At 39.0% G+C, this 25975-nt stretch overlaps 1 protein-coding gene across 1 annotated transcript; it reads right to left on the reverse strand.

Moving 5' to 3' along the window:
- Positions 1-24722: 24722 nt before the first annotated feature.
- Positions 24723-25208, reverse strand: LOC127095456 (uncharacterized). Its single transcript, XM_051034142.1, has one exon. It carries the CDS (start codon positions 25206-25208, stop codon positions 24723-24725), a length of 486 nt encoding a protein of 161 aa, XP_050890099.1.
- Between the last annotated feature and the right edge of the window lie 767 nt (positions 25209-25975).

The following is a 25975-nucleotide window of genomic DNA, read 5'->3' on the forward strand; positions in this document are numbered from 1 at the left end:
CTATGCACATGACCTGGTTTGGGAGGTATCACACCTTGTGGTGCCTTCATATACATAGTTTCATGCAAATCTCTGTGAAAAAGGGATTATTTACATCTAGTTGGTGTAAATTCCACCCATGAATTGCAGCCAAAGCAAGTAAAACTCGATCTGTTGAAATTTTGGCCACTGGTGAGAATGTTTCAAAGTAATCCAATCCCTCAGTTTGATTGAAACCTTGTGCCATAAATCGTGGTTTAAAACGTTCTATAGAGCCATCAACATGTATCTTTATATTATAGGCCCATTTACTACCTATAGTAGTAGCATTATGGGGGCAGATCTACAAACTCCCATGTGTGATTATTATCGAGAGCCTCAACTTCCTTGTTCATTGCTACAACCCATATGAAATCTTTTGCTGCAACATGATAATTTGAAGGTTCGGTTTTAGATGATAGGGACATGATATAGGCTTGATGGTTGGGTGAAAGTTTAGAATATGAGATGAAGCTAGCTATGGGATATTGACATGAGGTAGAAACATTAGAGGTACAAATTTAATATTTGATGTGATTAGGAGGCTTTGTGATCCTGATATATTTTATTGTTTCAGGATTGTTAAAAATATGTTATCAATCAATTAGTATTGATTGATATTCAATTAGTCATAACTGTAATTGATATTATTTCCTATTGTATATTCCCTATTTGCATATAAATATACACCATGTGTGATCATATTAGAAACACAGAGATACAATTACAATATGGTATCTAGAGCTGGTTGACCTACTGTCTTCCACAAAATAAAAATATTTTTTTTTCTTTTTTTCCGGCCACCCACAGCGCCGCCGCCGTCTCCGCCGCTCCTGTCGACTTTTCGGCGAGATTCCTATACGCCGGAATCGTCTCCTACAGATCGGCCAGATTCACTGCCTTCCGCCGCCGCACGCGTCCGCACACGTCTCTCCTCCTTCATCGCACGTGAATCTCACGCGCCAGACAATCAGCCGCGCATCCGCTGCCCCCAGCCGTCGCCGTTTTTCCAGATCTGCTCTCGGTTTTTCATTCCGAGCCATCAAATATCATGGGAGATACCGATTCCATCATGTTCACTAAAGATGTCACTATTCCCGCCGCTGATTACAATGATTTCCTCCAATACAAAGCAGCCCATCAACAATCATCATCTGCAGCTGCTGCTCAGTCGGGTAATCCTATAGCTTTTGTCTCTACACCTTCACTTGGTCCTTGGGTCCTTGACTCTGGTGCATCTGATCATATGACTGGTAATAAATCTCTTTTATCTAATTTATCTTATTTTGATTCTTTGCCTTCTGTCACTGTGGCGGATGGTTCTAAAGCCAAAGTTCAAGGCCTTGGTCAGGCACATCCACTTCCAAACTTGTCTTTAGAGTCTGTCCTTTACATTCCTGGTTGTCCCTTTAATCTAATATCTGTTCACAAGCTTATTCGTACTCTTGATTGTTCAGTTCTTTTTAATGCTAATTCTGTTCATGTCCAGGATCGACGTACAGGACGGACGATTGGAGCAGGGAGTGAAGCTGGAGGATTATATCATCTTTCTCCACCGGTGGCCTGTGCTTCTATTGCTTCTCAAGAACTCACACATCAACGTTTGGGTCACCCTAGTCACAATAAAATGCGCCTTTTAGTTCCTAGTCTTTCTAAGCTTTCTTCTTTTGAGTGTCAGTCCTGTCAATTAGGCAAACATACTCGTAGTACTTATTGTCAACGAGTAAATAAAAGTGTTGCATCACCTTTTGCTTTAGTTCACTCTGATATTTGGGGTCCTAGTCGTGTGAAGTCTACTTTAGGATACTATTAATTTGTCACGTTCATCGACGATTACTCACGATGCACTTGGTTATTTCTAATGAAAAATCGTTCAGATGTTTTATGTATATTCCAAGAGTTTTATGCTGAAATTAAAAACCAGTTTAATACTACCATTAAAATTTTACGCACAGATAATGCTCGTGAATATATGTCATCCCAGTTTCAATCTTTTTTAACATTACAGGGAATTATTCACCAATCATCATGTGCTCATACACCACAACAGAACGGTGTTGCTGAACGGAAGAATCGTCATTTAGTTGAAACTACACGGACTCTTCTTCTTCACCACAATGTATCCTCTCGTTTTTGGGGTGATGCTCTCCTCACCGCATGTCACCTTATCAACCGAATGCCTTCCTCGGTCCTTCAAGATCAGATTCCATACTCTATCTTGAATCCGGAGCACGATCTCTACCGCATTCCCCTTCGTGTGTTTGGTTGCACATGCTTTGTTCATGATCTTAATCCAGGTAAAGACAAACTTTCCGCTAAATCTATCAAATGCATTTTTCTAGGCTACTCACGTATAAAAAAGGGATATCGTTGTTTTTGTCCTCAACTTCAACGGTACATTGTCTCTTCCGATGTAACATTTTTTGAAGGTTCTCCTTTTTTCTCTGCCTCTTCGTCCTCCCAGGAGATTTGTAATTTAGATGATCAAGATATCCCTTCTGTCATCCCCACACCCATTAAACCTCCTTTGCAGGTATATCAGCAACGCACAACGCGTCCATCGGCAGTTAGAGATGATATTGATCCACCAACACCATCTCTTACTCCAATTGCTCCTCCAACTACGTCACCTGAACTTGACCTTCCAATAGCATTACGAAAAGGTATTCGATCTCATAATCCAAATCCTAAATATGTCTGTGCTTTAAATTGTGACCGTCTATCTACTTCCTATGTTTCTTTTGTGTCTGCTTTGGATTCTGTGTCTATTCCTAAGTCTACAGGTGAAGCTATGACTGACCCCAATTGGCGTCAGGCGATGGTGGAAGAAATGACTGCATTGCATTCAAATAACACTTGGGACATTGTTCCTTTACCTCCAGACAAAACTACAGTGGGCTGTCGATGGGTTTATACAGTGAAAATTGGACCAGATGGTTAGATTGATCGTTTTAAAGCTCGTTTGGTAGCCAAGGGATACACACAAATATTTGGCCTTGATTATGGTGACACCTTTTCTCCAGTGGCCAAGATTAGTTCAGTCCGTCTCTTCCTTGCATTGGCTGCTATTAATCATTGGTCGCTTCATCAGTTGGATATTAAAAATGCATTCTTACACGGAGAATTGGAGGAGGAAGTGTATATGGATCAACCTCCAGGTTTTACTATTCCTGGTAATTCGAGATTTGTTTGTCGGCTCAATCGATCTCTTTATGGGCTAAAACAATCTCCACGTGCTTGGTTTGGTCGCTTCAGCTCTGCCTTGATACAGTTTGGTATGACTAGATGTGAAGCAGATCATTCTGTTTTCTTCCTTCACTCTTCCAACGGACAACACATCTTTCTTGTGGTTTATGTTGATGACATTGTTATCACTGGAGACGATACAGACGGTATTCAGCGACTCAAAACTCATCTTTTCAAAAACTTTCAGACAAAAGATTTGGGTCCACTCAGATACTTCTTAGGTATTGAGGTTGCACAGTCCTCATCAGGCATTGCAATTAACCAACGTAAGTATGCATTAGACATCCTAACTGAAACTGGTATGCTTGACTGTCGTCCGATTGATACTCCTATGGATCCCAATGTCAAGCTTCTTCCGGGTCAGGGGGAGTTGTTGAAAGACCCGGGAAGATATCGACGTCTAGTGGGTAGACTCAATTATCTTACCGTCACCAGACCGAATATTACTTTTGCAGTGAGTATTGTGAGTCAATTCCTTAATGCTCCTTGTGATACTCATTGGAATGCCGTTATTCGGATTCTCAGATATATAAAGAATGCACCAGGAAAAGGCCTATTATATGAAGATAAGGGTGATGCTAAAATCACTTGTTACTCAGATGCAGATTGGGCAGGATCACCGTCGGATAGGAGATCCACTTCTGGATATTGTGTTCTTATTGGAGGAAATATGATCTCATGGAGAAGCAAGAAACAAAACACAGTTGCATTATCTAGTGCTAAAGCTGAATACCGGTTCAGTTTTAATGGATACAGGTTCATGGCTAACTGATATGGTAGGTTGAGATATAGGGTCAGGTCCAATGTTAGGTTCATATATGGTAGGTTAGGTACATGTTCATGTTCATGTAAGATTGTATTTTGAGATGATGAGGGACCATGTTGATCAGTTTTACATACAACAAGGTTTTGGTTTAAAGATGAATCAAGGTATGTGTTTGTAGGTACACTAACATGGGAATTATCATGGTAAAGAAACTCTCGGTAAAAGAATTTAACATTTCAAAAATAATGATTGCTTCGTCTAAAACATCTAAAAGAAAACATATTTCCTTGCTCTTGCATCAAATTTGTGTATTGTTTGTGAATGTTAAAGCATAACTCAAGCATCCAAACACCTAAAAGGAATTGAAAAATTGTAACACCCCAATTTTTGATTTATTGAGATTACTTGATTTATTATGACTTTTGTGTATTTATTTGATTATTGGGTAATATTAATTAAATAAATAAGGATGCTGGGGTGTGTGACCTTGAGATGAGAGTGTGGAGAGTAATTCAAGGTTAGTAGAGTTTGACTAAATTATTAGAATTTATTTTAATAATTGAAATATACTATTTTATTAGATTAATTTATTTTAATAGAAAATAGAGAGTTTGGGGTCAAAATGTGATTTATGAGAAGTGGAATGGAGGAAGGAGTAAGAGTTTGGGCCTGAATTAGAATTATAATAATATTTACTCAAATGATAATTAGAAGCATAACCCAGTTTAAGGAGTTTTATCAATACGTATAATTAGAAATTGGAGAATAGAGGAATGACTAGAGAGAGAGCAAGAGAAAACTTAGAACTTGGAGGGGATTAAAGAATAAAAAATCAGTTTTTTTCGCTGTTGTTAGGATAACCAGGTAAGGGGAAGAACTATCTCAATAATGGGTATATGCATGAGGGGTAGAATTGAGGAGTCCTTAACCTTCAATATGGCATTGAGATTTTAATATAATTATGTTATTGATGATTGATTTGATGTATGGGATGATGATTGATGATGAAACCCGTGTACTAAGTTGTATGACAAATTTTATTTTGATGAGTTAACATGTATTCATCATTGTTGTAAATTGAACATTTTGGGAATAATATGATTTTATGAAAACCATGAATTAAAGATTATGATTTGATGAAATTAGATGTTATTGTTGAGTATATAACATATCTGTGATGTTTTGGATGCATGGATTGATAAATAGGAGTTCTGCAGTGAACTTCATTGAAGAAGACGAGTTCTGCAGGTTGTAGAGCGTTGAAGGGCGTCACGCTGGTGACGGGTAACTCGTCACGCAACCCAGGCTTGATTTCGAAGCTGGTCATCACATATGTGACGTCCTAAAGTATTAAGGGTGCCGACGGGCATCACGCTGGTGACAGGTAACCCTTCATACTGTCCATGCTTGATTTCTAAGCTGATAGTCACATATGTGATGTTCGGCAGTGTTGGGTTTGGCGACGGGCGCCACTACCATGACAGATAACCCGTAACGAGTTTGCATTGGGCGAAGATACTTGTTTTAATGATATTAAGTTACAAATTCTATTTTTTCAAATTTTATGGATGTTTAGGGTATTGTTATACTCTGTTAGCTACGATTTAAACGATGTCTTGGTATGACTTACATGATTAAAAATGATTTTAATCGAATTTATGACTTATTAATACATAATGGATATGTGCATACGTGATGATGATGTTGTGTTAATTTTTGTGAATTGCGATGATGACATGATGTTGTATGAGCATGAGCAATGTTGTTGAATTGTGAGTATGTTATTGTAGGATGATAGTTAGGGAGGGGAACTATTCTTCTTGGGTCAAAGCATGCTTTATTTATTGTCGGGAGGGGACTTTAAATATTATGTTATCGTTGCATTAACGTGTTGTGACATGCATTCATTATGTCATTGTTGTTGATGAAATAGACAAGTTATAATCCGAGCAGGGTGGATTGGTGAATTGTCCCGGATCCGAGCATGATGGATTCCTCGTTCGAGCAGGGTGAATCTGGTTCCTGAGTGAACCAATGGATGATGATATGGTATCACATGCATATGAGTCTGGTTAAAGTTATGAGTCTTGTTGCATAATTTAAATGATGAATATATGATTGCTTTGTGTATGTTGATGGATTGGGTGTGAGAATGATATTGTGTGTTTGTTGTTGTATGAGTATATGTTTGAATTCTACCTTGCAACTTATGCCCATGTAAACAACTTATGATGTTTACTTCCTCTGCATGTTTTCAAAATGTCTATGTTTTATTGAAGGGTTGTCGTTGATAACACCTTAAATTATTAAGTAATCCTTTGTTTATAAGTTTCGGAGTATAGGGTGTTACATAGTGGTATCAGAGCAGGTCGGTCCGCCCGGGAAGGTTTTTGCATGATGTTTGTTCCCTTGTATGTGATAAGTGTATGTGAACACTGTTGATACCTTATTTATTCTGAAATTGGTTTGTTTTTTTTGGATAAAAAGAGTTATAGTTAGAGGAAGAAATGATGATGCTATTGCGGAAGCCTCAGAGTTGTTGGCTCAAACGATTATGCAGAGTCCTCCGAACAATCAGAATGCTGAAGAGAATGCAGAGTTTCTTGCTTTGGGGAAGTTTCAGAGAAACAATCCTCCAACCTTCAAGAGTATATGTGATCCAAAAAGAGTGCTACAAGTGTGGGAAGACAGGGCACCTCATTGTTGATTGTAATGGTAATGTTGTGACTTGCTACAATTATGTAGAGCAAGGTCATTTCATTACTAATTGCCAGAAATCGAAGAAGGCTCTGTCTGGAGGAAAGGTTTTTTCCTTGTCTAGGACAAAGACTACTGGTGCCGATAGGTTGATTCGAGGTACATGTTTCATCAATAGTATTCCTCTATTTGCTATTATTGACACGGGTGCAACACATTCTTTTATTTTACTTGATTGGGCTAAAAGATTGGATTTAAAGTTATCTTCTATGGTTGGAAGTATGGTTATTGATACTCCAGCCAATGCTTCAGTAACTTTCATTAGTGTGTTTGAAGTGTCTACTGATTATTTATGATAAGAGTTTTGTGATGGACTTAGTTTGTCTACAATTGAGTCAACCTGATGTTATCCTTGGAATGAATTGGTTGGAGTTCAACTGTGTTTATATCAACTATTTTTCCAAGACCGTGATGTTTCTAGAGATGGGAATAGATGGAGAGTTGATGTCTATAAATGCTAGAAAAGTATAAGAATTATTGAAAGAGGAGGCACATGTGTTCTCTATGTTTGTTGCTTTAGGAATAGACAATAAAGATGCGATGGGAGAGCTGCCCGTTGTATGTGATTTTCCTGAAGTGTTTCATGATGATATCCATGATTTACCACCAGAGTGCAAGGTGGAGTTTGCTATAGACTTAGTACCTGGTACTAGTCTTGTGTTGATGGTTCCTAATATAATGTATGCTTTAGAGCTGAGTGAGTTGAAGAAACAGTTGGAAGAGTTACTTGAGAAGAAGTTTGTCTGACCGAGTGTTTCACCGTGGGAAGCACCAGTGCTGTTAGTTAAGAAGAAAGATGGTAGCATGAGATTGTGTGTTAATTATCGACAGATGAATAAAGTGACTATCAAGAACAAGTATCCACTTCCGAGAATCGATGATCTGATGGATCAGTTAGTTGGCTCTTGTGTTTTTAGCAAGATTGATTTGCGGTCAGGTTATCATCAGATTCAAGTGAAACTAGAGGATATTTTGAATACTGTATTCAGAACGAGATATGGTCATTATGAGTATTTTGTGATGTCGTTTGGTGTATCTAATGCTTCTGGAGTGTTAATGGAGTACATGAATTGAATCTTCCATCTGTATCTAGATCAATTTTTGGTTGTGTTCATCGATAATATTATGATAAGAATCTAAGAATTGTGTTCCAGACCTTGAAAGAGAGGAAGTTGTATGCAAAGTTATCTAAGTGTGAGTTTTGACTGAAATAAGTGAGCTTCTTAGGTCATGTAATTTTTAGTGGATGTATTGATATTGATCCATCGAAGGTTGATGTTGTGTTACAATGGGAAACTACGAAGTCAGTTACTGAGATCAGAAATTTTCTAGGTTTGGTTGGCTACTTTAGAAGGTTTATTGAAGGCTTTTCGAAGTTGCGATGCCTTTGAATCAATTGAATCAAAAGGGTCAAGCTTATGTATGAGATGCTTTGTGTGAAGAGAGTTTTATAGAACTTAAGAAGAAGTTGACGTCTGCTCCATTATTGATTTTGCCAAATCCGAGTGAGTACTTTGTTATGTATTGTGATGTTTTGATGATGGGTTTGGGTGGTGTGTTGATGCAGAATAGATAAGTTATGGCTTACTCTTATAGACATTTTAAGGTTCATGAGAGGAATTATCCTACGCATGATATGAGATGAGTCACCGTGTTGGTTGAGAGAGAGACTATGTTTTATTCAGAAAACACAGATCTAAGAAACACACACTAAATAGAAAATATAACCACAAGGGTTAAGTGTGTGAGATAAGAGCAAAAATGATCAAGGAAAATCATCAGAACAGAAAGGCACAACAAGAGAAAATATGTGCAAGGAGATAAGAAGAATGACCACTTCATTGTTCCACACTCAGGAGTAAAAAACTCATATTCTGCTTAACAGTGTAAACCTTTGTGTATCTGCTTATCCAATAAACACTCAAATGAACACAAGGTTAATGCCAAGCTCTTTTAGTTAAGAGATTCTGAAGACTCTAGTCGTTTTGCTCAGAGTAAAGTCTTAATCTGATAAATTAGGCAAAGAAGTCTCTTTGTATGTGATTGAGAAAAACTCCTTAACATGAGCTTAAGGTAGAAAATTCATGAACGTGTTGTTTAGGAATTAAAGCCTCATGCTTGCAGGCAGAGCAGGAAGTCTCGAGCTGGGTGCTTGAGCATTGAAGTCTCATGCTTGTGGGCAGAGCAAGAAGTCTTGGTCAGGGTGACTGAGCATAAATTCCTTAACATTAACTTAAGGCAAGGAAGTCCTGAACATGGTGCTTAGGCAAGGAAGTCTCGATCAGGTGTGATTGAGTAGGATGTCTTGAGCTGCTAGCTTAAGAAATTGTAATCAATCTGATTATAGTTAAAAACTCTTATGCTGCAACAAGACTGGACTACTCTCGGTTTAAGAGGAACCAAGATAAGTTGTGTGTCTATTTACTTTTGCATATATATTCCGCTGTGCAAACGAACTTTAAAGCCATACTCAGTTCCGATTCAGCCTCTTACTCGTATCAGACCCTGAGCTTGAAACCTTAGGTTCTGAAATAGAGTTGAAGAAAAGGAAGTAAACTTCTCACTGCTGATACTCACTCTAGTATCAAACTTTGAACGTGGTTCAGAAACTAATGTTCCAAGAATTAGAAGTGAAAAGAGATTTTTAGGCACATAGAATTCAACCCCCCATTCTTGTGTATTTTTTCTCACCTTCACCGCCAAAATGATTTCACCTTATCACAAGGACTTAATCCACTATAATCAAGCTTGATTGCAACACAAAGACCAACTATCAATGTCTTATTGAGTAATTTTGACTAAACCCTAGTCAATCAAGGAAATACAATCACAAAGATTAAAATACGAAGTGTGTTTACAAAATGCTTCTAAGAAATCAGAATACACAAATGAATTACAAGTATATCACACAAAATATATTCTATGAAGAGTATGAACAAAAGTTCCTTGTGTGTGTGTTTCTTTTCTCTCAAATGTTTCACAAAATGCATTATTCACGTATATGATAATATCTTAGAGTGTAGAGTTGTTCCATTCTTCCAAGTCTTATTTATATAGGCGATGAAGAGATCCGTTGGAGGGTAGATCAGTTGCATCCTTGCATAACGGTCTATGAAAATGGGAGACAAAATAGTACATTAGTATAATCCTTAGCCCATAAAATTAGTATAGTGGAAGGAATATTTGATCTTGTATTGTGTACTATTTTCTCACGTAAAACCTTTTTAATATTATCTTAAATATTCAGAGGCTTCTGATAGAGAGGTGATGAAGTATGCATAAAAGACAAGTAATAGGGTAGTTGAGAGAATCTTCAGAAACATGGTTTTTAGAGTCTTGATCTCGTCCATAAGAACCTAGTCTTCAGAGTCTAGTGACACAGTTCATCAGACTTGTTTGAGCCCAAGACCTTAGAGCTTGACAATGTTAGAAGATTCAGAGTCATAAAGCTTTGGATAGACTATGTTCAGAAGCATTAAGTACATAATACAATGCTTGAGTATCTTGTAAAACACACATCTCAGAGTCAGAGTGCACTAGGTTCAAAATCTGATGATATCACACGTCATTCTATCAGAGTCAGAACTTGTATCTAGTATCTGCATACTAAACAAAACCATTATGGTACCAAATTGTTCTCTAAGAGTCTATGTATCGTTACCATCAAAACATAAGGCTAGATAGAGAACCAAATCTTGTTCTTACAATCTTCCCCTTTTTGAGGATGACAAAAGCATGAATTTTGATGAACAATTTTTACTTTGTTTAATCACATAAAGGCATAAGAGTGAGGTTTTTAAGCTCCCTCTGAGTGTTATACTATTAAAATTATTTCTTTACTTATAACTTCAGAGTTAGATTTGCAAGCTCCCCATGAGTTTAAGACTTAAAATAATTTTAACACATAAAAAATGTCAAATAACATGAAAGAAATAACTTCATTGTATGAGGAAGCCTGGTTGAAATTTCTTATGAACTTTCTTGAATTTATGTAAGAATGTGTTGTATTAGAAAGTCTAATAATCAAGAGTTAATCTTGTATCAGAGTATTGATGAGACATATTCCTTGTATCAAAACTTAATTATAAATTCTCAATTTCATATATCAAGGTATATTTGGAAACTAGCTTGTATTAGAACTTGGTTGAAAAATAATATATGTCTGATTAACACCTTTTTAACTATGAAGTCCTAGTTAACTTCTGCAAGGTCTTGGTTAACAAATCTTCTGAATAACCTGATTAACTTGACTAAAAATATCTTCTTAGAAATAATGGTGAACTTTATCAAAGTTCCCATATTAGGGATCAAAGTAAAAATATTAAGAAGCATAAGAGTCAAATGTTTGGGATTCGTAAGGGAAATAAGTATATCAAAAATTGTGTCCACTCTTCCCCACTTTGTCATCAAACAAAAAGATAAAAGAAATAAAGACAAAGGATAACGACAAAATAACCTTCATTTCATTCAAGAAGATAAAGATATAGAAATAAAGCATAAGCACTTAATCAGAAAACAAGAAAGCAACATAATTTTTTTTGGTGTCTAGGTAGGGGTTGGCAATCTGGATAAAATAACTTGAAGAATTCCTTAGATCTTTGTGTTGGTTTGAGCTTGTTCCTTAAATATATCTGAAGCTAGAGGAAATATATCCGAACGTATCACACGCTCAAACATACAACAAAGTCGCCATCGAACTTTATTTATCCCCAAAGGGGTGGGAAAACATCGATAAAACCCCGGGGAAAGATATATACTAGGTAAGGAAGTCAGTTATGCAAGGGGAAGGTATTAGCACCCCAAACATCCATGGTACTCCATGGGAACCGTTTTGATTGTTCTCGCTCGAATAGGTGTGATGTCTAGGGTTTAGGGTTTAGGGTGAAAAGATGAACCCGAGAGTAAGGTGGCTATTACCAATACGTAGAGCAGCATGCCGCCACTATAGGGTAAAACCGAAAATACGAAGAAATAGGTGTTTGGGCATAGTCCCAAACATCTCTTGGTTCACAAGGTGACGCAAGAAGGAGCACAACGGGGTAGTATATTTTGCTCAAAGATAACTGGTATATCACATGGAGTGAAGGAAGGTAGACTATGAAGGTATCACGGAGATGAATGGAATGAGGTGACCAAAGTCACAAAGTTGAATATCTGGTGACAAGTGACTGAGGAAGTATTGTTTGAGATCGAAAGGTGAAAGTGTATTGGTATCCATAAGATAAATGGAATTCATACCATAGAGGGAAACAACTTTGACTGATATGTGGACCAGCAGGCCGCCACTATAGGGTGTTTAGCCAAAAAAGGAGGGAATTAAATGTTTGAGGTTGTTGCTCAAACAACTCTAGGTAGAAAGGAGGACTACATTAGGTGTCCTAAAAGGGTATGTATGGAATCCCACAAAAAGTATATTTCATTGTCAAAGGAATAATATGTCACCGGGTGAACAATTTATGATCGAAGGTAGGTGATGAATAATGAAAGATATGAGTGGTGCCCTAAGGCGGAAGAGGAATAATTAGGAATATGCTCGCCGAGGATTCGCATCCTTGTGCCTAAATATTCTCATTATACAATGAGAAAATAAGAGCAATCGTAGTTCGGAACCACAATAAGAGAAAGAGAGACATTTGTCTAAGCAACAGGGGCTCACAAGACAAACACTAGTTCAAGGAATGATTGGAGTACTGGATAGTACAAGGAATAATATCACTTGCTGGGGAAACAAACAGTTCGAGATTAAAGGAGAATAATATATTGGATCCAAGAAAGGGATAGACTCTGAATCGAAGAGCAAGGTAAGCATTTTCCAATACGTGGACTAGCAGGCCGCCACTATAGGGTAAAGCCGAAAAGAAAGACTGCATTAAGTGTTTGGACAAAGCCCCCAAACAACTCTCGATCAAGGAGATGGACTGTCGTTAAGACGTCCTAAAAGGATAGACAAGAAGTTTAAGGAGAAATATGATTAATCTCAAAAAGATGGTATAGATTGCATAAATGAAGAATGATTGATTGAGAAATAGATAAGGTAGATTGATAAATAAGATAGCTAGTGAAGAATCTGGATTCTCCTGCCTACGTATCCTTATAGTGAAATAAGGAAATCAAAATATTCGTAGTTCAACCCACTAGTGCTTCAAACAAGATGATTGATGAGGCAAAAGAATATTTGAATAGAAGTGATGGAAATGAATAGAATGATGAGTGAAGTGAGAGAACTGACAATTGATTGATAAGAATCACATTAAAGTCTATGATTAAGGGCGAACACTTTGAATATTTGGGGCATACGCCCCATACGCAAAGTCACTCTAGACGAGGATAGAAGAGACTCCATCTCGTCATCTCCTATTACTTAAGACTTGAAGCGCATGATACTTCTCTTGACTGAAAAGTTGTTGGTGAAGAATGTTCATTGTTGATCCTTGTGTTGATGTTGATTTTGCATGAAGAAGACTTGGTAGTTTAATCAATTCGTATTGCACTAAAGTCTATGAATAAGGGAAAACACTTTGAATATTTGGGGCCTACGCCCCATACGCTCCATACGCAAATTGAATCGTGTTTACTAATTGTTGACCTTTGATTTGTCTTGTATAACCCGCTGCTTGGTGTGACCGAGGATGCCTTGATTGAAGATCTGGACTTGAGGCTTCGAGCTCCACATCTTGGATGAGAAGTCCTATTAAGTGACCAAGGGTCTTTTTGTCACTCAAATTAGACTGTGGGATTATACAAGTTCAAAGGGTTTAATTGTTCAAAATTGCTTTTGATCAATTTAATCATGGGTTTGATTTGATTGGAGAAACTAGGTAAGACCTAATCTAGTGGTTAGAGTTAATCACACTAACCTAAGGGATCATGTCATGATTATTCAAAAACTCGATCAAAAGTCCATGTTAAAATTCCTAAGGGAACATGTTATGGTTAAGATTCTAAGTTAAATTCTATTCCTAAAGGAGCATGTGATTTTATGAGTAAAATGTCCAAAATTACCCCTAAAGGGTAAATGGTCTTTTGACATTTTTTATCGAATCTAAAATTCTAGTTATGCAAATTCTAGTTGTACTCCTAATTGGTCCAATTAACCTAAATTCCATCAATCAAAGTTATCTAATTAACAAAACAAAAGCAAATAAAACAAATAAAATAGTGTGGGCCTTTGCAAAACAGAGGTGTAAGCATGGCTTGAATATGCAGGAAAACAGAGGGCAAAACAGAGTCCAAATACACGGGCTTCAGTTGCCAAAGCCCAATGCAGAACAAAACCTTTTCAGTCCGGGGGTGCAGCAGAAAAATTAGAGTGAGATATTACTGTATTGGGCTCAGAGTGTGACAAGCCCAATCAGAAAATAAGCCAAAAGATTGGGAGCTGGTTTGGAAAAAGCCAATAGAAATTTGAATATGCATTGCACCTTCTCCATGATTACTCAAATCGCCGGTGCCGGAGCTCCACCGAGGACCACCGCGCCGAAAATCGCTTCCGACGGTGGTGACTACTGGAAATGAAAAGCGGAAACACCTCCATCTTTGTCTCCATATCCTGAACAAGAATATACTCTCCAAATCCTCTAATTTCTGTCCTAAATCCAATAATGAGACCTAATCCTCAAGAATCCCTAAGAACTTAGATCTAAAATACTCCTCCATGAACAAGATTCGAAGCTCCTCATGATAGGGGTTTACAATAATATGGTGAAAGGTTCAACATAACAATAAAAATGCACTGAAATGATGAAAAAAATGGACCTACCTTCGAAGCTGAGATTTGCTCCAGCGAGTGTTGATCGGAGAAGATGATGACGGAAAATGACTTGTACAAGAAGGTAAGATGTTGCTTTTACTTCCTTCTGATTAGCTTGCTTTCCAACTCTTCTCCTTCAAAAATACTGTAGTGGTGAGGTTGAGCTCACTCTTCTTGAAGCGTCAATGTGAAGCTTTAATGGAGTTTTAGGACTTGAGCTTTGAGTGTGAGAAGGAGAGGATTCAGGAATTGCAGAGAGCTGAAGATGATGATTGCAAAGAGCGTAGAAAAGTGTTGAGAGCCTCAAATGATGATGAAGATGAGAATTTATAGTGATTAGGCTTGGGATTCCTAAGGCTTGGAGTTAGGCTTGGAATTAGTTAAATAAGGTCTGGAGTTAGTTGGGATGAACTTAGTGAGTTTAGGTAGTTAACTCAATGAGTTGCAAGTTAGTTAATTGGTTAATTTAGTGGAAGTGGTGGTTTATGACTGGCTATTGCAGGTGACATTTTGAATGAAATTCGGCTTCGATGTTGGCTATTGACATGCTATTTATTTGATTTAGGTGCGGATGACTTGAAGCTGTAGGTTACTCATTGTGTGGTTATGTTGTGCAAGAGTGATTTTGGGTTATATTGTGTTTGTGCAGGTTCAAGTGTTTGTAAATTTGTTGCACTTGGTTTGCTGCAGAATTACTGTGTTCACAATGCATGTGACAATGCATGTGGTTGAAGCTTGATGAAGTAATGAACCTTGGAGTGTTGTCGAATGCTCACGGTTCCCCCAGTGTTCATGCAGGTGTACATACTCGTCTTGGATGGCAAGCCTTGGCTAACTTCAATGATGAATGACCATGCTTCAACCCAAAAGTTCCCTCCTCACATTAGTAGTGCAAAAATCCTGAAAAACAAGCTATGAGTCGACTCAAACAGGGAATGAGTCGACTTTAACAATTTTTTTCCAAGGTTGAGTCGACCTGGGATTCGACCTGTCCGGACCCATGACGATATGAATCAAAGGAAAATTGGAAATGAGTCGATGCAAGGCATGAATGAGTTGACTCAACAAGGATTCCCCATAATTGAGTCGACCTGGGAGTCGACCTGTTCGGACCCGAGGGAAAATGGTTCAAAGAAAAAAGGAGAATGAGTCGATGTGAAGAGTGAGTGAGTCGACTCACTCAAGTTTTCCAGAATTGAGTCGACCGTTGGGTCGACCTGTTCAGACCAGGGGGTTTGTACCGAGTCATGAGTCGACTCACAGAGTAAAAACACCCAAAGATGCGTTCTTGCAATGTATTACACCTTTTTTGTATGTAATGAATATTTTTGGGATGGAAATGAAAGGAAATGGAAAATTGAATGCAAATAAATCAACTTAATACATGACCATGACCATAAACCGAAACTTAAGATCTATAACTGACACATGAAAGCGGGGAACGTGACCCTATGGACCAAGCAATAGTGGCATGACGATGATCAAGTGAATGAATGAAAGTGAATGGAAGTTATGAGACCAAGGACTTGGATTATGACCAAAAGACTCGAGCACCAAGGGGGAAAACTAAGTGGACCCAACACAGGAGGCTGAGTGCGACACACTGAGATCACCTGAGATTAGGGTTTTGGAGGCCTCGGTGCCTCGGGACAAGTCCAAACCAAGCATTTCCAGTTGTTGTACAAACAAACCAAATCCATGCAAGTCAAAGACTTGGAATCCATGGTAATAAATAGTGTTTATGCATGAGTTATTAATGTATGCAATTGAAACCTAGTCAACTAGTTAGATGGAAATATGAAGAAAAAGGGAGGCCAAATTTTGGGGTACAACAGTTGCCCCTATTTAATCTTCTTGAGCCTAAATACGGGAATTGCTGACTCTTTTCAGGTATTCAAGATGGAAGAGGATAAAATACTGACGTATCCAAAATTTGCTTGAACGGGTGATCACACTATGGTTGAACAGGTCTTTGATGTACGTAAAGTATCATGGTGGAGAGTATGATATGCGTGGTGCATGATGTGTGTTTTATTTTCATGATGCATACATATTCGTTTGTTAGGTTAGATGTAGGTCATTTGTGGGGAATATGGTTCTTTATTGCGACGGGAACTCCGACTCGTCATCGAAGATTGGAAGGTGTAGGTCGTGAGAGATCTGGGTGTCAACATTGTTGTTAAGGAACTACCTGCTGGAGAATACCGGGACATAAAAACCAACGGGGCAGTCAATTGGATATCACAGGTGTTCAAGCAACGCCATTTTTTGAGCTATCAGTCTTCTTTTAAGTTCGTCGGGATTCCACAGTAATGCATAAAGTTTCCCTTTAATGTAGCTTTTATTATTCTCCGAAATTTTAAGGCATTATGTGAATAAGATAAATCAGTTATTTTTGCATACAAAACACAGAAGAAAAATATTTGATAAAAGAAACTGAATTTTATTGATATGAAACTGTACATATGGTGTGTACAAAGATGCAAACACCCTTGATGAGGATGTAACAAAAATTGAAAAATAAAAGAAGTGGCAATGGGAAATATTTTTGTGTATTTTTTCCATTGATTATAACATTGGCCTTAGTCTACTGCAGAATCTGAATCCCGAGACCTTTCTTCGACTGACGATGATTGGACCGATCTTTGACCATCTGACATCTAGCTTGTAGCGTAATGGGCTCGAGGATCATAGTTCATGCCCTTATCCCTAACTTTTTCCTGAACATTTTCATTCTTTTCACCCACCGGGATGCTCCTTTTTGCCCTAGTCGCCCTTTCGGGTTTTCGACTTAGCGAGCTTTGTATTTGTTCCCTAACTTTTGCATGGACAATTCCTTTTTTGGTCCATCGGGATAGCCATTTCTGCCTAGATAAATCTTGTGAAGATTAATCTAGCGGGCTTTTATCATTTCTTTTTAGGCATAATACTTTTTGACTATGTCTGCATTCATTAGAGATGACAAGTCTTCCCCATCCATTGTTGTGAGGATTAGAGACCCACCTGAGAAGGCCTTTTTGATGACAAAAGATCCCTCATAGTTGGGAGTCCATTTGCCTCACGGGTCTGAGTGAATACCAGAATACCTTTTGAGCACGAGTTCCCCTACACGGTACTCACGAGGAAGAACTTTCTTATCAAAAGCTCGTTTGAGACGTCTTTGGTACAACTGACCATGACAAACGGCCATCAAACGTTTCTCTTCGATCAGATTCAGTTGGTCATACCGTGATTGAACCCATTCAGCTTTATCGAGGTCAACCTTCATGATGACTCTGAGTGAATGGATCTCGACTTCAATCGGTAGGACAACCTCCATCCCATATACCAACGAGTATGGAGTTGCCCCAATGGATGTGCGAACTGAGATTCTGTAACCATGTAGAGCGAAAGGTAACATGTCATGCCAGTCCTTGTATGTCTTGACCATTTTCTGGACGATTCTTTTGATGTTCTTATTAGCTGTTTCTATGGCGCCATTCATCTTAGGCCGGTATTGTGAATAATTATGGTGCTCGATCTTAAATTCTTTGCACAATTTCTTCATCATGTTGTTATTGAGGTTACTAGCATTGTTAGTGGTGATTTTGCTAGGTATCCCATAGCGGCATATTATCTCTTTCTTGATAAACCGGGTAACCACTTCTTGAGTGATGTTGGCATACGAAGCAGCTTTGACCCATTTCGTGAAGTAGTTGATGGCGACTAGGATGAATTAATGACTGTTGGAAGCTTTAGGCTCTATCATCCCAATCATATCAATACCCCACATAAAAAAGGGCCATGGAGAAGTCAAAACATTCAACGGAGTCGGTGGCACAAAGATCTTGTCACCATATATCTAACACTTGTGACATCTTCTAACAAAGTTGTACTAGTCAACCTCCATTATCGTCCAGTAATACCCAGCCCAAAGAATCTTCTTAGCCATAGCAGGACCTTTTGCATGTACACTCTCACAACCTTCATGGATTTTTTGATCGTACTAGCTTCGTGTCTATCCACGCATCTGAGCAGTACAAAATCATAATTTTGCTTGTATAACACATCACCGTTTAGGAAGAATTTGGAAGAGAGTCTTCTCAGAGCCTTCTTATCGGTAATGGATATACCCTCGGGATTTTGTCGTTTCTCCATAAATGTATTTATGTCATAGAACTAGGGCTTATCATCAGGATCAGCCTCGATTGCTAGACAATGCGCTGGTTCACTTAAGTGGTCAATATGGATAATTGGTTCTTCATTCTTCCATTTGACTTTGAACATAGATGCCAACATAGCTAGAGCATCTGCTAACTGATTTTCTTCCCTAGGAATATGATGAAAAGAGATTTCATCAAAGTAGGGTACCAGTTTTCTGATATGCTCCTTGTAAGGTATCGACTTGCTATCCCGAGTCTCCCAATCACCTTTAACCTGAATTATTACTAGAGCTGAATCACCATATACTTCAAGAATCTTGATCCTTAAGTCGATGGTCACCTACAAACCGTAGATGCATGCTTCATATTCTGCCATATTGTTGGTGGAGTCGAAACATAATCTAGCGGTAAATGGAAGGTGGAAGCCTGTTGGAGAAGTGATAACAATACATATGCCATGGCCTCGACCATTGAAAGCACCATCGAACACAAGTGTCCATCGCGATCCTTGTTTGGGGCCTGCCTCAAAGCCTGGCATAGTGAAGTCTCTGATGAACATAATGTCTTCGTCTAGAAAGTCAAACCTCAACGATTTATAACCTTCAACAGGTAGGTGAGCAAGGTAGTCAGACAAAACACTCCCCTTTATCACTTTCTGGGTTACACACTGAATATCATACTCGGTCAACAACATTTGACACCGGGAAATTCTACCAGTAACAACAAGCTTTTCGATGATATACTTTATCGGATCCATTTTGGATCTCAATAAAGTGGCATGCAAATCATATATTGTCTCAAGCTTCGAGCAACCCAAGTCAAAGCACAACAAGTCTTCTCTAAAAGTGAGTATCTGGTCTCACAATTAGTGAATTTCTTACTTAGATAGTAAACCGCATGTTCCTTCTTGCCTGTGTCGTCATGTTGACCCAAGACGCAACCCATAGATTCATCCTGAACTATGAGGTACATAATGAGAGGCCTACCAGGAACCGGTGGTATCATGATTGGTGGTTCTTGCAAGTACTTTTTTATTTTGTCAAATGCTGCTTGGCAGTCGTCATTCCACACAATCGATTGATTCTTTCTCAAGAGTTTGAACATCGGTTCGCAGGTAACCGTTAAATGTGATATGAATCTGGAGATGTAATTAAATCGACCAAGGAAACCTTGCACTTCTTTTTCTGTTCGAGGAGATGGAATTTCTTGGATGGCTCGAACTTTGTCGGGATCAACCTCAATACCTTTCTAGCAGACTATGAAACCCAAGAGCTTGTCGGATCGGACCCTAAAAGTGCATTTAGATGGATTCAATCGCAACTTAAACTTTCAGATTCTAACAAACAATTTCCTCAAGTTTACCAAGTGATCTTCTTCAGTTCTGGATTTGGCAATCATGTCGTGCACGTAAACCTCAATCTCTTCATGAATCATATAGTGAAAGAGAGTTACCATGGCACGCTGATATGTTGCCTCTGCATTCTTCAAGCTGAATGGCATTACTTTGTAGCAGTAAGTTCCCCAAGGTGTGATGAAAGTTGTCTTCTCCATATCCACTGGCGACATCTTTATCTGATTGTACCCAGAGAACCCATCCATGAAAGAAAAGACGGAAAACTGAGCTGTATTATCAACCAAAACATCAATATGAGGCAAAGGGAAGTCATCCTTCGGACTCACTCTATTAAGGTCTCGATAATCTACACACATTCTGACTTTACCATCCTTCTTCAGAACTGGGACGATGTTGGCAACCCACTACGGATACTCAGAAATTGCCAAGAAGCCAGCGTCAAACTGCTTCTTAACCTCGTCTTTGATCTTGAGTGCCATGTTGCGTCTAGTCCTTTTGAGTTTTTGCTTGACGGGAGGACATTCAGGCTTGAGTGGCAAGTGATGTTCAATGATGTTGGTGTCTAACCCCGGCATGTCTTGATATGACCAAGCGAAGACGTCAACATACTCGTGCAATAACTCTACCAACTCGGAGTGTACATGCATGGCAAGAGATGCCCCAATTTTAACTTCTTTTCTATCAGTTTTAGAACCCAAATTAATGACATCCATTGATTCTTTGTATGGATGAGTCTCTTTCTCTTCATGCTCAAGGAGCTGTGCTAGTTCAGTTGGTAATTCACAATCTTCCTCACTGTTGTCTTCAACTTGGTTGATTGGAAATCCAAATTTACAGTTGATTTTTGCCATGTTGTAATCAATAGTTTTGTTTGCTTTGCATATGATGAGCTTATTTTAGTATGCTTTTTTGAGAAAGTGGAAAAAAGAAAGAAATCTTTTGCCATTTTGTTGTTTTAGTGAAAAAGTGAAAATAACTGAAAGAAAAGGGAACACAAGTTTTGCATGCAAAAAGTACTTTTTATTCATTCACATAATACTTTTAAACATGGAGGCCCTTACAAGCTATCCTCTCATCTCGGGCAGGGACGAGGGATTGAGAAAACAAAATGCATTACGTTTTTTTCGAGTATACTATGGGTATCACAGTAGTCGTCCAGTTGGTAAGCTTGAATCCTGGCGGACATTTACGTATGAGGCTAGGAGCCTCTGGCTTGCTGCCACTAGATTATCCAATGACTGCCACAGTATGATCGTTTTGAAAACCGGTGCTGCTGAATCTGAACGAGTTGAACTGCTTTTTCTTTAGGCTTGCCTTGCATGCTGCTGGATGATAACCGATACCAAACCTGTCGCATTTCTCTACCACGTTGACAACTTTACCCCAACCGGGAAGCGGGCCTTTCTCAAATGTCTGCTTGACACTTTTTACTGAGGATAGAATGGTAGCAGATGATTAGTTATGGTTGGCGATAGTAGAACTGACTTCTTCAAATTCTAAACTGTGGAGCGGAATCTCAACAATCCTCTCATTTGTCTCAACATATCTGAATGACGAGAGTCCGCTAACCAACAGGTCTTTTTCACCACACATAATTACTAGTTTATCATAAATTAAGAATTTCAGCCTTTGATGCAACATAGAGGTGACTGCCCCATCGGCATGAATCCACGACCTTCCCAACAAACAGCTGTAAGCTGGGTTGATATCCATGTCTTGGAAGGTAATGCTGAATTGTTGAGGCCCAACACAGATGGGCAAATCGACTTCCCCAATAACCTGCCTTCAGGAGCCATCAAAAGCTCGTACAATCAGTGCGCTGGTCCTTATCTCGAGCCCTTTAAACTTTAATTAGCTTAATGTAGATTTTGGTAATACGTTAAGCGAAGAACCAGTGTCAACGAGGACTCGAGATAGAAGAGAGTTTGTGCACATGACGGAAATATGTAGTGCTTTATTATGGGCGTTTCCCTTAGGAGGTAGTTCTGCTTCGTTGAATCCCAAATACCTACTGGCGGTGATATTAGCAACCGCGTCGTCAAACTGATTAACCGTGATATCTTGCATCATATGAGCGGTATTTAGAAATTTCAGCAATGCTTTGCGGTGAGCCTCAGAACTCAATATTAAAGACAAAATGGATATTTTGGAGGGAATCTTGTTCAACTGGTCAACGATTTTGAAGTCACTCTTCTTGATTAGTTTGAGGAATTATTGGCTTTCCTCAAAAGTGATGCTCTTCTTGTGATCTTCAACTTGCTCATTCTCAACCATCGGCCCTTTTCCTTTAGACCCTTCTGATTTTGCAGCTTTGTTGCCAATAACATTCGTTGGCATTAGAACAATTGTCATGTTCGGAGTGGCAAGTACAGTTGCCCCTGCCTGCGGAGTCGAAGTAGGAATGACCTTTTCCTTAGGTAGGATCACTGTGGGTGATGAAGACATCCTAGGAGTGTATTTTGGGGCGAATACCCGGCCACTGCGATTCATGCCTCCCACTCCAGCGATGTTGATGATATCAGTGTCAGGAATACGAATTTCTTTTCCTCCCAAATACTATGTTGTCTCATAATTCCAAGGCACTACCTTGGTGTTCTGATACAGAAATAGACTAGGAACCCGAAAATGAATTGGCTGAATCCTCTTGGGAGGAGCTTCAACCTTCTTCTTCCTATATACAATTGTTATTGGTTTAATTATTGCAACTTCTTCTACTACCTTGGACTTGGAGAACTGTATCAATCCTTGATCCATCAGTTTCTGCATACAACCCCTTAATTCATTGCAATTGTCTGGATCATACTCACATATTGTGCAATCATCATGCATACCCGCTAGAAACCCAAACTGCTCAAGTCTATTCAATATAACTGACAGCGGAGTTTTTACATCGTCAACCCTCAATACGGATTCAGTCGCTTCCTTTTCGACTACGACATTAACTACTGAACCACCATGATTTGGCAGGGGATTCATCTTTATGTTGGGTTTTTCCTCAGAGAAGGACAGTATCTCTTGATTAATTAACTCTTGAATCCTCTTCTTGAGAGCCCAACAACCCTCTATGGAGTGTCCTATATACCATGCATGGAAGGCACATGAGGCATTAGGGTTATGATTACAATGAAAGGGAGGAGAGGTTGCTGGGATTTACCTTGGTACAATAGCCCCTACATGGATCAAATATGGCACTAATTCTGCATACGGTACCGAAATCTTGTCAATCTAGGGACGATTACCAAATTTTTTCCTATTATTCTGACATAGACCTTATCCTTTATTGTCACGATTGCATTGTTGGTTCTGATTTCTCTGAGCAGGTGTTAATTGTTGATTACCTTTCTACGGTTGATACTGACATGACGGTTGTTGATACTTAGTTGCGGCGGCATATGAATACGGATAGTACGGAATGGGGCCATCAGGAACTGATATCGGGGGTGGGCACTTTCCGTCACAACATTTGCTTCCCCTCTTTCTTCTTTGCGAAAGCCCCATGCGATCTCTTGTTGTTGTTTGCGGAGCGGTCGTATCTGTGATCTTCCTTTATTTCAACCCATTCTCTACACGCTCACCGATGGTTACCATATCTGCAAAGTTTGTAGACGAACTTCCAAGCAACTTCTCATAATACAGCTCTTGGAGCATACCCATGAAGATATCAACTAGTTCGTTATCAGATAGTGCTGGTCGGACTCTGGAGGTCATCTCACGCCAACACTAAGCATACTCTTTAAAGGTTTCATTGGATTTCTGCGCTTGATTTTGTAACTGAAGCCTCGTCGAAGCCATGTCAAGATTATACTTGTATTGTTTCAGGAAAGCCTCAGATAGATCCCTCCATGACCGGATCTTAGTACGTTCCAAACCCACATACCAATCCAGAGAAGCTTCGGACAGACTGTCCTGGAAGCAATGGATCAACAAGTCATCATTGTCGATATACGACGCCATATTCTTGTAGTACATGGTAATGTGACTACGAGGATAACTTAGACCTTTGTATTTTGGGAGGTCCAGCACCTTGAATTTCTATGGAAGCACCATGTTCGGAACCAAGCAAAGGTCTTGGGCATCGATACCAAAGACCGAGAAAACCTTAATAGCCCTTATTCTATCGTCAAGCAACTGATAATCCATCGGTATGGCTGGATCAACAGCGGGAAGAGCATCCCGACTGGCTAACCGAGAGGTTTCAGGAGCCATCGCCTGAACATGCATATTCTAGGGAGCAAACAGCATCTGCAGTGGGTAGGAGAAACCAGGAGGCACTGTCTGAGTGGCATGCACCATATGAGGATACTGTCCTCTAGCCTGAGCATTGGAGGCCTGAGGTACTCCTGTCTGCACATATTGGAGTGCAGGATTGGCATGTGCGTAGGTCAAGCAGCATCACTATGAGCAAAATTTACATATTTTGTGCAATATTGCATCACAAAATGTAGATGCTCATTTGATTCTAACTCAAACTGCCTGACTAAATCATCTATTTCCTTAGGGTCAATGATAGGTTTAGGTTCGGGGTCTTTATCATTATCAAATGAGATATTGATGGTTTTGTATGAAGAATCGGGGGTTGATGGTTCATTGTTTTTTATGTGTTCCATGGATGTATCAATGACTGGTTCATCTATGTTGTTAGGTTGAGGGGGTGGAGTTTGTGGTGTGTCTTCTGGAAAGGCACGAGCTTCAAGAATAGTGAGTGTCAATGGAATGGATGGTTTCAGAAGGTTTTTTTAGTTGACTTAGTTGAGAGTCTGTGGGGAATGTTTTAGTAGTTTGTGGTTGTGTTGGTTCATATGGTTGTTCATTGGTTATAGTGGGGGGTTGTTCGAATGTTGTATTTTTAGTTGGATTTATAATTTGAGAGAGAAGTGTTGGTGGTATTTGTGGTGGTTCAGTCACAGTGGTTTCAGATGTTATTGGTGCAGAAGTAGTGGTTGTTTCATATATAATAGGTTGTTTTTGTTTGGGGTTGGATATGGTTCCAAAAGGAATTGAAATAGATGGTGTTGGAGTGGGTTTGAGAGGAGTAGATGAAGTAGAAAAGATAAAATTAGCATAATTAAAAGGAATCTCAGCTAAGGGAGACTTACCATGAGGTTTGTTATCAGGAGTAGACATTACAACTGGCCTAGCGCTCCCAGAACCAACAACTTCTGCTTCTGGTCCCATTGTGTTCCTTAAGATGTCATAGGTTCTGCCGATCTTGGTTAGGGGCTTGTCTATTCCAGAGGGTCCATCATCTGTTGACTTGGACTTCCTATTTCTCTTGAGATAGTAAATGTCAGGAGCAGTTTCTAGAAGTTCATCAAAGGAGAAGGCTAATGGAGTTAACCCTTTGTAAAAAAGACAGCAATGTAGGAATTTAGAACTTCTTGAGGATCTTCCTTGGTGAAAAGAGGGTAGTCCTCAATAGGAATCCTTCTGGAAGCAACTGTCTTCCTATCCAGAATCTCTAAAGGGTCAGTGACAGTAATGATCAATGGCATGTTCTTCAGATTCCTTCCATTGAAGGTCTTTCCAATGTCACATTCAACTTCTTTTGTTAAACCCACCTCTGTCAGGGTTTGAACCAACTTGCTTTCAAAGAGAATATCTAAAATAAGTCTTTCCATAGGTATCCACTTTTTGGGCTTTGGAGTTCCATTTCTTGTTTCCTTGACCAACTCCCTCAGATACTTGAATAGTATAGAAGGTAGATTCATCTTGATTCTAGACGAGAGATAGTATAACATATACTTTTGATCTGTATTGATGTAGTCAGAAGAGTTTGTTGAGGGTTTGTGGTGCACACAAACCAGAAGAATCTTGAACCATACTCTGAGACGGTTGTGCATATTTTTTGACATTAGAGGAGTTCTTTCCATCCTGGAAAATAACTTCAGCAATTTCATCCATCCTATCCTTCTTATTAGGAATGTCAAAACACCTATTCTAAG

The sequence above is a fragment of the Lathyrus oleraceus genome, chromosome 6, assembly GCF_024323335.1.
Source record: "Lathyrus oleraceus cultivar Zhongwan6 chromosome 6, CAAS_Psat_ZW6_1.0, whole genome shotgun sequence".
Classification (NCBI taxonomy): Eukaryota; Viridiplantae; Streptophyta; class Magnoliopsida; order Fabales; family Fabaceae; genus Lathyrus; species Lathyrus oleraceus.